The 13,152-nt window shown below is 33.9% G+C and overlaps 1 protein-coding gene across 1 annotated transcript; it reads left to right on the top strand.

Moving 5' to 3' along the window:
- Positions 1-8,812: 8,812 nt before the first annotated feature.
- On the top strand, positions 8,813-11,616 carry LOC125578351. The gene is made up of 3 exons (XM_048740858.1): positions 8,813-9,895; positions 10,445-10,804; positions 10,896-11,616. Exons 1-3 carry the CDS (start codon positions 9,349-9,351, stop codon positions 11,084-11,086), a joined length of 1,098 nt encoding a protein of 365 aa, XP_048596815.1. The 5' UTR covers positions 8,813-9,348; the 3' UTR covers positions 11,087-11,616.
- The last annotated feature ends 1,536 nt before the right edge of the window (positions 11,617-13,152 follow it).

Raw genomic sequence — 13,152 nt, 5'->3', positions numbered from 1 at the left:
ATGTTAATAGTTTGTTTATATAATATTTGTTTTGATAATTATTTGTTTTACCATTTGTACTAGTTGTATTATATATGGAAGAAAATTATCTTCACGTTTTTGCTCCCGAAGCCGAATAAGACAACTGCCGAGCGAGAAAAGATTGCAGTTTAAGATCTGGAAGAATATAGTCCAAAATATAATGCATAAGCCATCACAAGTTTGAAAAAAAATGCATAAACATTAATATTTGGTATTTGGACTACAACAATAATAGTGTAACCGGTTTAACTACAGTAGTACTATTACTAGTTTAATTGTGGCAACACTTGATTTGTGTTTTTCTAGTACTGGTTAGTAGGTTTCTCGCCTCAAAGTTCATTTTCTTGATATGGACATGAAAATATTATAAGAAATAGAGCAACTGTAATCACATACACAAGAAGAACATGGTGAAACTTGCATATTTTGATATAAAAGATGATATACATATGTTTGTTGTATCTACAAATTTGATATCAAATAGTTTTTGATTCTTATGTTTGCAAATTCGTACATTTCACTCAGTTTATTATTTAATTCTATTTTATAATTTAAATTTTTTCCTACAAAAAAATAAATCTTCAAAAATTTATGAAGTTTTTAAAAAATTATGAAATTTATAATCCCAATACCATCAGTTTTTTTTAATATCTAAATTTTTTTATAAATATTATTTAGTTTTACGTGTTGTATTTATGTACCTAACAAAATTTTCTCTTAATTTTATCGACTTTGATTTAATGTATTTCAACCAAAAGAAATAGATAACAGGTTAAACTACACAAAAATATTTAGGAATAGTACAACGACTTGATTTAATATTCAACCATAATGTTTAAAACATGATATACGTTTAAAATGTAATGCACAATATAAAATGAAATAACATAGTTGTACCAGTATTCGCGTTGTACCGGTTTGTACATAGTTATACTAGTTTTTGAGTTATACCAGTTTGTATATAGTTATATTTTGACACTGAAATAGAAAAAACTAGTTGTACGACATAAAATTTAAACTTACCTCAGTTGTACCACTTCATTATGTGTACATGTCTTTGCCCCAATAAAATGAAATCATAAATTTTGTTAAAATACATTTCATGTATATTTTCTAAAAATTATGTGGACAAAGAAGTTAACAAACCTTAATAGTATAAGGTAGATCATGCAAACTTATGTGATTGTGTTAGATTTGCAAAAAAAAAAACCCATGAAATATCACAAGGAACCTTTATAAATACTTTACAATTTAGTCACTTTATTGATATTTTTCATATGACATACTCGAAGGAATATTTAAATTTCATAACATGAATAGTTGTACTAGTTATATCAGTATCACTAGTCTGGTAAATAAGAAATAGTTGTACTATTTATACTAGTCAAACATATATTGTGTGATATATAGTTTTTCCATGATGAATGATGAAACATTGGATATATTGACATGTAATATGTCAAAGTCTGTTGATCTATTCAATAATACTTAGAACAATAATGTTCAGCAGTTTCTCCACGCTTAATGATGGCAACAATTGCATGCACACAAGTTTTGAGAATCTGCATAGTTGTACTAGTTTTTGAGTTGTATCAATTTATTTAACTACAATTAACTAAAACCATTTTCTTTTCTTTTGGTCAAACCGTGCGACATTTATATATATAAAGTATGCATCTCTCTCACTACGCTAACCTAGCCGCACCACTTTTGTCAAGGGTGACTAGATTGGTTTTGTTGTTGTACTTCTCTTCCTTCCTCTTTTTCTTCTTGATCACATTTTTCTTTTGTTTTGTTTCTCATTCCTTCTTCTTCTTACATAATTATAATATGTTAGTACATGGAGGAAGAGACGACTTGGAGCTGCCGCATCTTATCACCACGGTCACTGTTTTTCAGTATCGGAGAGCCATGCCATCATACCGGACTGGAGTTGTCATACATCACCGTAGGAGGAGGAGTGCCATCGGAAGCCATCATTGATTCTCTCGCTGGTGATATACAATGAAGATAAGTTTTGACGGCAACCGTTAGAGCCTCGGAGGAGTTGTGCCATCTGAAGCCATCATTAATGCTCTCCTTTGTGATATGATATACAATGAAGTCGAGCAGTTTTAACGTGGAGAGAAGTACATGAACCGGAGCTTTCACTGCCGACCACCGTAATGCACCACCGGACGTGCATCTCATGCCACCGGAGAAATAGTTACATTACTGGAGCCAATGGTCGAATATTCGATAACCGTTAAGAAATAAACAAAACGCATCAATGGAGAGAGTCAAAGTGAATGATTAGAAGATGAGAGGAAGAAACCATGGTTGATAGTTTACAAAAAAAAAAGAAACGATGGTTGATGAGGAAGAAGAATGAGTGGGCCCAAGTGTTTGTTGATTGGTTGGTTGGGGAAGTAAAAGACAAAAAATTATTAAGAGTATAAGTATAAATTCACTTGAAATGGTCCATATAGATTAAAATAGGAGGTAATAGATTATTTTTTAGGCATTTGGTCCATATCAGATTAATGTCCGAAATTGAGAATGACCGGATGAAGGAGGAGAAAATTTTAAAAACAGACGGAATTAGAACCACTTAAAAACGAGATATGAAGTTTGACACAAATGTTATTAAAATTCAATCCTAAATTAGAAAAACAAAGAGTGCGTGAAGAACATATCTGATTTAGGATTGAAAAACAAAGAAAATCGTCAAAACAAAAGTGAAATCCGACGAGCGAAAGTGAAAATTGACCGAACTATATTACAATAAAAGATTGAATCATCTCATCCTCTGAAAGATTGAAATTTTAGAAGAGGATAGACGTATTCAGATGTATTATAGCCTTCCAAATTTAAACTAATTGATGATTAATTGATTAATCCTAACCCTTTATATATGATTTATTCTTGGGTTCACCCCTAGGGTGACCAATAGGATTATGTTATTTCAAATTTGATATCTTTTATAAAAGGAAACAAAATATTGTCAAGTTATATTATGTTTTTAAAATAAAAAGATAAAAAATAAAAATAGCAGTAATTACAAAAAAAATTTAAGTCGTCAGGAAAAAACTAAACCCTAAATCCTAATCCCTAAACCATAAATCCGAAACCCTAAACCTTTGGGTAAACCCTAAACCCTTGGATAAATCATAAACTTATTGGTTTATATATTTTGATTGATTTAGAAATCCATATAGTATTTATAAATCCAAGTAAAATATACAAATCCGGAGGTTTTCCCTCGGATTTGAGTCTTTGTATTTTTAACAGAAAAATCCAAGCAAATCCATTCAAATCCATTATAAAATCAAATATATTAGTAAATCCGTGCGATTGAATAACACTTGATTTGATATAGAATTTATGAATCATTAAACCAATAACACATGATTTTAATACAGATTTGAAAATCATAGAACCAATAACACTAGATTTAATTTGGATTTTCAAATCCATAAAAATACAACAACCAATAACCCCTACTAAACACTAAAACACTCAAGGGTTTAGGATTTTAGTGTTTAGTGTTTTTGATTTAGAATTTATGATTTATCCAAGGGTTTAGGGTTTACCCAAGGGTTTAGGGTTTCAGATTTAGGGTTTAGGGATTAGGATTTAGTGTTTTGTTGACGACGTTAACAATATTTTTTTTTTAAAATCTTTTTTTTGTTGCTACTTTTTTCTTTACCTTTTTATTTTAAAAACATAAAATAACTTGACAATATTTTGTTTCCTTTTTTAAAAGATATCAAATTTGAAATAACATAATCATATTGGTTTGTGAACCTAGAGGTTCACCCTAGGAGGTGAACCCAAGAATAACTCTTTATATATTAGTTAATGTCCCATTGAATTTCCGATGTGGGATATTTCATCTTTAATATTTTTCTTCGAGATAATGGCTCTTAACAGTCAGAAATCTCGGAACTTATAGTTATACTCGGTCGAGCGAGTTAATTACAATTTTTTTAATATTCGGTCGGGTAGGGTTATAGTTATTAGGGGTTTAGCGTATTACGATATATGCTATGATACCATATTAAATTCAGATTTATTATGAGCTTCCAACTTAAAATTAATTAGTGATAAGAGAAGTGGCGCATCTATTTATATATTGCTTACAATCCCATTGAATTTCCGATATGGAATATTTTATCTCTAATAAGACGAGAGACTCTCGGAGAAGAGAGAGTTGATAGTAACTGTTTATACCATCTAGAGAGTTGGAAGTAACCGTTTATACCTTGAAGTTGTCTATATTTTAAGCAATAGATTGGTGATCATGCATCATGAACCCATACAACTTGAGCTGGGCATGAACACGATTAGGTAGTAACTTAGGCATATACAAAGCCTCGAGAAGAGACCATGTATCTGCAGCGGTTGTGCATCTCTCAGTCTTCCTCAGTACATGGTCACCAACATTCAAGAAGATAGTATTCATTGCCTTCTCGCACCTCTCTAATTTTGCTTCTTCTTCAGCTTCTTAGGAACATCTTGATCTGATTTCTCTTCTTTTTTCTCCGATGTTATCTTCTTGGTCACGAGTAAATCTTTAAGTTCCGATACGCTAAGGTAAGCGTACATCCTGCGCATCCACAAAGAGAAGTCACCATCTCCGTTGAATTTCTTGATGTCGACTTTGGATCTAGCAATCTTTGAATCTTCCTTCGAGAGAACCTATATCTTGAATCACATAATCTGATTTTTCTCCACCCAGAGCTCTGATACCAATTTGTGAGGATTCACAATATGATTACGACCTATATCTACTACGATGTATTCTCTGTCAACCAAACAACAAAAGAAAACATTTTTTACCCAGTGTTCACCGCACTCCTCCAATGTGGAAGAGCGTTTACACTCACCGGAGCTGGTACTCCAGCAATCCACTATCACGCTCAAACTCGAGCTCTCAGATCAGTAACGCCTTTGTATCTCTCGTTCTCTCTTGGTGTTTTCTCTCTCTGTTTTCTTGAACGTATAAGATCCAAGAGAGTGAGTGTCAAGTGGTTGAGCTGAATGGCTTATACTACGCCGTTTTACAATAAACTATACACATGATAATACATGTGAGTTCCGGTTAAGCTTTAAACTAACCCAGCTCAACCTGAACCGAGACATACATAAACATTACAACAATGAATACTAGGACATTCCTTCAGTTTTTGATCAAAATTTATTTTTGTTATATGTGAAATGTTTGTAATTTTATATGTGTTTTGATTACATTAGGCGTGTTAATATTTTGTGTTGAACAATTTTGTTAATGAAGGTGTCATGAGGGAATTTTTTTAATGTGCTTCAAATCTTACGAAGGACTAACAATTGATTGTTATGTGTTTTTGGATGCATTTTTTGAGATGTTAGTCGCCCGTCATTAGAGTTTTGTTGGTCGTAAATGTTGATTTGGTGTGTAGCCCCTTTTAGGTTGTATTATGTTTCACATCTTACTTTTGTGCCCATGTTATATGTTCACTAGTGGATTTGTTTCGTTTTTGTCAGTCTTAAAAACCTATCCATATCACAAACACTGTCGTAATTGTATGCCACTATATTTTCACACATCTATTTTGTATGTATTTTAAATCATACCAATATGTATGAATTAAAACTAGAGGTTCGTTAGTTCTTTTAACATGAGGTGATGACATTTTGTGAGCTTAGCATGTACGCATACTTAACACATTTTTAATTGTTTTGCATTTTGGGATAATGTTTTGATTCATTAATATTTGTATCGATTTGTGTTTCACATGGTCTAATCGTTTGCACTATATATTAAAATACTCAACCAAATAAGCAATTAGCTTCTTCTTATTCATTGAAACTTTTAGAGCTACGTACAAAGGGACGATCATTACATTCATCTTGACCAATCCCTCCTTAACATATCTCTTACCCAAGTAAATCTTATTATTTCTAATCATGAGCTTGTCAGCCTCATGAGTCATGGCGATTTTATTCCTCCTGAGCATGGTTTCAGAAACCAGGTTCTTCCTCATGTCAGGCAGGTGCTTCATATTCTGCAGAGTGACTTCAAGTCCCGATCTCATCTTCGAAATCACCTTACTGTGACCTTCCACCTTGGAGACTGCAGGTTTTCCCATGAACAACTTTTCTTAAGTTTTTCTCTTCTGATAGGTGTTGAACATTTCCCTTTCAGTGCAAACGTGGGTGGTAGATCATGTGTCACCATCATTCTTCGGGGTTGTTGTTCTTTACCATGTTGAGCTCACTGCCAAAAGTTTCCTCAGTGAGATTGACTTGATCCTTCTCATCTTTGATCTTGTTGTGGCTCTCATCTTTGATCTTGTTGTGGACTTGTTTCCAATTTTTTTGCAGTAGTGACACTTCCCTTTGATTTTTTCCACATTTTCTTCAACGACATTTTCGTGAAATTTATTCTAGAGCCTTCAAGGATGCAACCGTTTTAGAGGGCTTACAGAAGAGTTGTACCTTAGCCTTTCTTTGCCTTTCAACTCGGCCATGTTGGCATGGTGCTCTTTAGTGATGTGCTTGTCAGCATTTTGGTTCCTGGATTCCATTTGAATGCCTCATGATAACATCTTCAAGACTCATTTTCTACTTTTTGTGCTTTAGGTAGTTCTTGATAGTTAACCATCCTGGATGGAGGTTCTCGATGAAGCTGTGAGTTGTGAATGTCTCGCAGATGGACATTCCTTCAACGAAAATTTCATAGCACAAAAACTGCAAAACTTCAAATTAATTCATGATTGGTTTTGAATCAACCATATTAAAATCAAGGAACTTTGCAGCTACAAGCTTTAGATAGCCATCGTCCTCACCACTGTACTTCTTGTCCAATGATTTTCATAGTTTTTTTCGCCGTCGAGATCTCACTAGATTCGTTCCAATGGGTCAATGAAGAGACCCAAAATTCATCCTTTAAATAGGAAGTTAGATTGCATGTATATCTCAACATTTCAGAGAGTGTGGACATCATCAATATCATGAGGCAAAATGAGATTGTCTTCCTTGATGAATTTTCCCAATTTAAGTGTTGTTAGGAAGAACATCACTGTCTTCTGCCATGTTTTGAAGTATTTGCCATCAAATTTGTCTGGCAGCGATCATTGATTGGTTGCAGGTGGTATTGCCGGAGGACTTGGATTTGCAACCGGAGCACTTGTGGTGACTTCAGTTGTACCCACATGATAAGAACCAGCACCGCACAGTTTATGGTGTGTGTTTCATTGGCATTGTTACCTCCTCAAACATTGGTTGTTTCTGTTTCAACAGTTGTCACGGTTGCATCCGTTTGGACTTGAGCAACGTTAGTGGAGTATGATCAGTGATGATGATGTTATCGATAGTCATTCTGTTGACAGCGAATTAGAAGCCTATCAGTACACAATCATAAAATAACATATTATTTTAAGAAAAATAATTATCTAATATCGATATAAAATTTTGGTGTTCCTCTCAGAAGATCACTAAAAAGTGTTTTCAATCACCAAATGACATCACTAAAAAGTGATTCCAATCACCAAATAACATCAGTAGAAGCTTGCAAACGTTTGCAAACTTGCTCAGAAGTGCGCATAGAAAGTTTGTATAGATGTTTAGATCGTTTTAGAAACTCGCTTATGAAAGCTTTTGTGGAAACTTAAGATTTATAATTTTTAGGAAGAGATTTATAAACTTTTTTCGGAGTTACTAAAAGCAAATCATAGAACCGTTTTAAGAGAAATAATAAATATTTCGCGTAAGCAAATTGAAAAATCCGTTTCAGAATAAAACAAGAGTGATTCATAAATGCTTGTGAATTGTCTTATAAAAATGTTTTGAAATCAATCTGATTAAAGCTTTAGTAATGAAGTGATAGTGTTAAGACTGTAAAAGCCTAACATGCGAATTGAAAATAAAAGCGAATATTATAAATTGATTTTAAGGAACGAATAATTAAGAAAATAATTTGAAAATATTTCGTAAACGTAAAAAAAAAACTATGGAGTTGAGATGCAATATCTTTCTTTAACTATTAAATTTTCTCTGCTAGTACGACAAGATATAGCGGAAGAGAGTCTCAGGATAAAACTATGATAGACCCATTCACCACCACTCATAAACGATCTACGCGAACTTATAAACTACAAAACACTCTTGAACTAACTTACGTCTAGGGATTTTTTTTCTGGTGAAAAATGTTTTGCAAAAACGTATCAAATGAGAAGAGAGATGACTTGTATATGTAGGAAAGGGGAATAGTTTTCCTTATGCTCTGAAATATTATGTGCAAATTATTTAGGAAATCCAGGCTAATCGTTTAACTCACGAAATGTGGAACATGGGTGTAACAGCTCCTATATTCTCGCAAGACTTGGTTGACAGATGTTTTTCCGAAGCAAAAAATTAGTGTAAAACATCACAAAATACTAAAAAAAATCATCTTGTACTGGCCTCAGGGCCACACATTCTCCCATGCCTCAGCCCCGCGACAGCGCAGCTCGGCTCGGCTGAACATGTGGGCCACTCCTCTCTCCTTTGGGCCTTTGAACAAAAAGATGTGAATGAAATATATATACACCACTCAAAAGGATTTTACTTACCCGATGTGGGATAAGTCATTTTTCGTCTGCATTTTGTGTTTTGGCAAGTTATCAACTTTTTTGCATCATTTATCCTTCAATTCAAATCTGTTTTTGATGTTTGAAAATCTAGATTGTACTGCTCGTTGCAAGCTTTCCAGTGAGATATTAATCCTGTTACAACAATCACCAGTTCGGCCGGAAAAGCCATCGAAAGTTTGAAAAAGTCGTCATTCATATGTTTTAGTCAAAAAATAGATTCCAACACTAGGCGATCCAAATCTTGTTTGATAGCTGGTTCAAGTTGTTCCAAGGCAAAGTTCGCCATCTTCTCTTGGTTTAATATCTTATGAATCAGACCAATTTTCCCTTTGAATGGCCTACTAAACCACATTTTGATCAGAGACCTAGATGGTTCATACATCATCTTTAGATCTTTGCATTTAAGTTTTTTCCAGGACGTATCAAACATATCTGATATTGATAAACAAATTCATGGATAACATTCTACAATATAATTTTTCATGTAACACTCGGATCGATGGATGGTTCTACATATATGACGTTCTTAATGGACATATTCTCTACGCAACACACAATGAACCGCTCCGCCTATAACATTTATAAACTTCTAATACGTTTTATATTATATAATCTGTTATACTTGTATCAGCTAGTAATTGAACTCTATACTTGATATAAAAACATCTAAATACATGGTACTTTCACAACGAAAAAAGAGTATCAAGGTATCAAATCTTAGATACGGCCCAATATGCATTTAACGAGCCATCAATATTGGTCAAGTAGTGGGCACACTTTTCTGATGTCTTATAATCGAAAGGTCGCTCACCGACTTTTTTATTTACCTCTGTTTTTCAAAATGACATTCTGCTCCGGCAGATGCACCGCTGCTCTCCTCCTGGTACTCTCACCCGTTCCTATAGCTTATCTCATTTACTTAGAGCGAGCTGTTCCTTCTACACACGTCATCTCTTATCATAGCTCCGGCTTCTTACGTGAGTGCGCCAAATGGGATGATGTAGGTCGGAGGTTCCTTGTGTCCTTCATGGACGGAGGAGGAATCGGCGAGGTTGTTATTAGAGATTCGGACAGTGATGATAGCGAGGTGTTGGAGGAAGTCATTTTGGTCAAAGACGTTGACATCGCCGGAAACGCTTCTGCTGGAATCGTTATCGACCGCGACAGAAACCGTCTCCTCGTTGCCATCGGCGATCTGGTTGGAAATAAGTACAGCGCTTTAGCGGCCTATGATTTGTCCACGTGGCATCGTATCTTCCTTACAGAGCTTAGTGGCTATAGTAAGCTCTTCTAAATATCAATGCCTACCTCTGTTTATTGTCTGTGGATTAACTCCGTCGATGATTTTTAGCAAGAACCTCGCTCAATGTTTTGTAGAGGCGACACTTGGTTATTTTATAGGTTTGGTTTTGTGAATAAAAGTAGGAGAAAGAAATTAATATCTAATTCCATGAATATATATATATATGTATATATATATATATATATATATAACAAAACAATTTAATTTGGAGATTAAGTAGAATTTGAAGAATATCTGACTCATAGACTTATGTGTATAATGGATATCACATAAATTTACACATGTAAATCTAAAACATTCTTACTCATAGACTTATGTGTATAATGGATATCACATAAATAATTCATAATTAACTGGCTTGTTATTTTTTGAAACAAGTGGAAGTAGTCAACTTTAAAGTTAACATCAATCTAATAATAATTTCATTTTATGTTCATATCTCACGTTTCCTTGTTGATTCGTTCAAGCAAACCAACAGCACATGACAAAAGATTCCTTGACTTGTTTTTATGTTTGATGAATGAAGGTAAAGAGATATCATTCGCAGACGATGTAGCTTTTGATGCACAAGGCAACACTTATGTTACCGATGCAAAAGGAAGTAAAATCTGGAAAGTTGATGTCAATGGGAAGCTCGTGTCCACTATTAAAAGCCCTCTCTTCACTCCACCTGGATGGTTCATTAACCTGGTCGCTCTTAACGGCATTGTTTATCACCCAAACGGGTTCCTCATCGTTATCCACACTTTTTCCGGTTTGCTATACAAAATCGACCTAACGGAAGGAGATGATAGTAATAAAGTCAATGTCATTGAGGTTACTGGTGGTACATTGAGGTTTGGAGATGGGATCGAATTGTTGTCTCCAACAAAGATTGTTATTGCAGGTAGTCTTAATATCTTTTGATTTTTTTGTTGTCTAACAAATGATTTTAGAAAAGTTTTGCATATGGGTTATTATTGAGTTACTATTTTCAGGTAATCCTTCTACGAGATTGGTGGAAAGCTCAGACGAGTGGCGGACAGCTTCTGTGACGGGTTTATTCAGGAGTGGTATGTTTCATCGGTTAGTCTCAGCGGCTACTGTGAAGGAAGGAAGAATTTATCTAACCCACATTGTTGGGTTTGGGTCTAAGAAAAGACACATACTTGTAGAAGCTGTGTTTTAGCCGTTGTTATGTAATAATCCTTTGATTACCTCTTTGCACAAAATTATGATCAAATTTAAATCATTTTTAAGTTTATTTGATAAATTAATAAATATTTTATTTAAAATTTGGTGTAGTATGTTACCATGTAACTCTATAATATTGTAAATAAAAATATACCATTATATATTAACACTAAGGGCATTGTCCCCACGCAAGCGCGGGGTTGTGGACATAGTTTTTGTTTCATCTCAATATTTGTAAAGGTTATTGTAGCAGTGAATTTTACGTTTTGGATTGATCATTGTTTTCAAGTTTTTTTATTGTTATAGGATTATAGTTGTGATGATGAATTGTGTATGCACTGTTCTCCACATAAAGGACTAAACTGTGTTAGTAATGTGAGTGATATAGTTCGGGGTGTTGCTTGTTGTGGCACTGAAACTTATTGTTTGTTTGTCTTTTTAATTTGTTACTTGTACTGTTGAGATTACATAAATTATTTTATGGTTGTTGAGAGTACCTTTTATTTCTGGATATTTTTTCTCAAGTTTAATTTTGTAATTTGTGTGTATTAAGTAATTTTTTTTATTCTTATTATGTTGGTTATATCTTTTTTATTTTATTTTTAAACTTGTTGCTTTTACCGGACCTTTAAAACAAATACTTAAATACTTGTAGAAATAACTATAAAATGAGTGACAATTAGTATTTGAGCCTTAAACGAATATATGAATTTCTCATAAGAAGATAATAGCATTGATCTGTTGACATTGAGCATGTAAGTTATTTCATAAGACATGAGGAGTGAGCAGGTGGAGATGTTGTTGCCGCATTTGTGTCTGGTTGGATTGTCTCTTGTATCTCCTGGGATGGTTGTGTTTATTTAACTAATATAGGTTAGTCGTCAGAGAAAAACCTATATTAGAAAGAAAATCCGCTCTCGCTCGCCGCTACTAACGGGGTCTCGGTTGATTTCCCTTAACGTTCCAAGTGCATCCAGCAGGAATCGAACCTACTTTCCTCTTTATTAGGTTGGGCGCTTTGTACTGAGATTGTTCGGGAGACATGGTCTTTTTATTTGATGGGTAATATGTAAAAAACAAATCATTGTTAGTTGTATTTATCAAAGTTTTGTAACTTACTCTGCTTTTTGTTTAGGTAATTTCATTGATCTTGGTTGTCGTCTTCGTCTTCTTCATAAGCATCTGCGAAAGTAAGTTTGTAAATTGTTAAATAGTTGGCGGTGTAGTTTATATTTGTTTAGCTGACTTAATATATGTGTCGTTGAGTTTTAGTTGAGTTGATTGGTGTGGTATATTTGCTTTGAAGTTTATTTGTAAGATTAAACAAAAAGAGAGGTGATCATTAATGATTCGTCTTTTTTTGGGATTCTAGTTTTTGTTGTTTTGATTGTTTGGGTTATTGTGGTTTTTTTTAAGCTGTAAAATAAAGATTTGTGTAAAATTAGATTGATACGTAAGGGAGATAAATAGACGACCACAAATCTTGGGTAGAAAATATTTTTGATTATTGATGCTAGCACAATATATACAATGATATGAAGGGAATTATGTGTTGATTGTTTCTTACGGATCAATGAGGAGACGGAAACGACTCGAGTTGTTTCTTTGGTGAAGTCAGAGCCCTGGACAGAATGGATTTTCTCAACCACATCTGCAAGTTTAAATATCAGTTATGATATTGAAACATAATATAAACCCAGATGCAATATGATAATGTACCTGGGAATTCTAGGTTTGTGTTCGAAATCAATTGGAGATTTCGAACAGTCTAATCTTGACTAGAGATTGATCTCAAGAGCACCCGTGATGACTTCATCAATAATGGTTAGTGAGATGAAACAAATGAGGAATGGATGATCAATTATCTTCTACATGCTTGAGCACATAGCAACCTCAAAACGATCGACTTTCAGAATGGAATCTGCTTTCAAAGATGGCATGTAATGATTAGTCCGTCCGACGGGAGTAAACCCATGAATCACGGAATTTGCAAATAATATTGTTCAACGAAGAGTCAGGAAATCAATTAAAAAGATTATGTTAAATAAGTGTGATAGATCA

This window comes from Brassica napus, chromosome A9 (assembly GCF_020379485.1).
Source record: "Brassica napus cultivar Da-Ae chromosome A9, Da-Ae, whole genome shotgun sequence".
NCBI classification, from domain to species: Eukaryota; Viridiplantae; Streptophyta; class Magnoliopsida; order Brassicales; family Brassicaceae; genus Brassica; species Brassica napus.
This window is presented reverse-complemented; position numbering and strand designations above follow the sequence as displayed.

What these genes read in the sequence shown, in the direction of transcription:
- LOC125578351 (XM_048740858.1), top strand. Translation starts at nt 9,349, where the DNA reads ATGCATTTAACGAGCCATCAATATTGGTCAAGTAGTGGGCACACTTTT. An exon ending in TACAGAGCTTAGTGGCTATA is followed by an intron (nt 9,896 to 10,444) that starts GTAAGCTCTTCT and finishes TGATGAATGAAG; the next exon opens with GTAAAGAGATATCATTCGCA. An exon ending in AACAAAGATTGTTATTGCAG is followed by an intron (nt 10,805 to 10,895) that starts GTAGTCTTAATA and finishes TACTATTTTCAG; the next exon opens with GTAATCCTTCTACGAGATTG.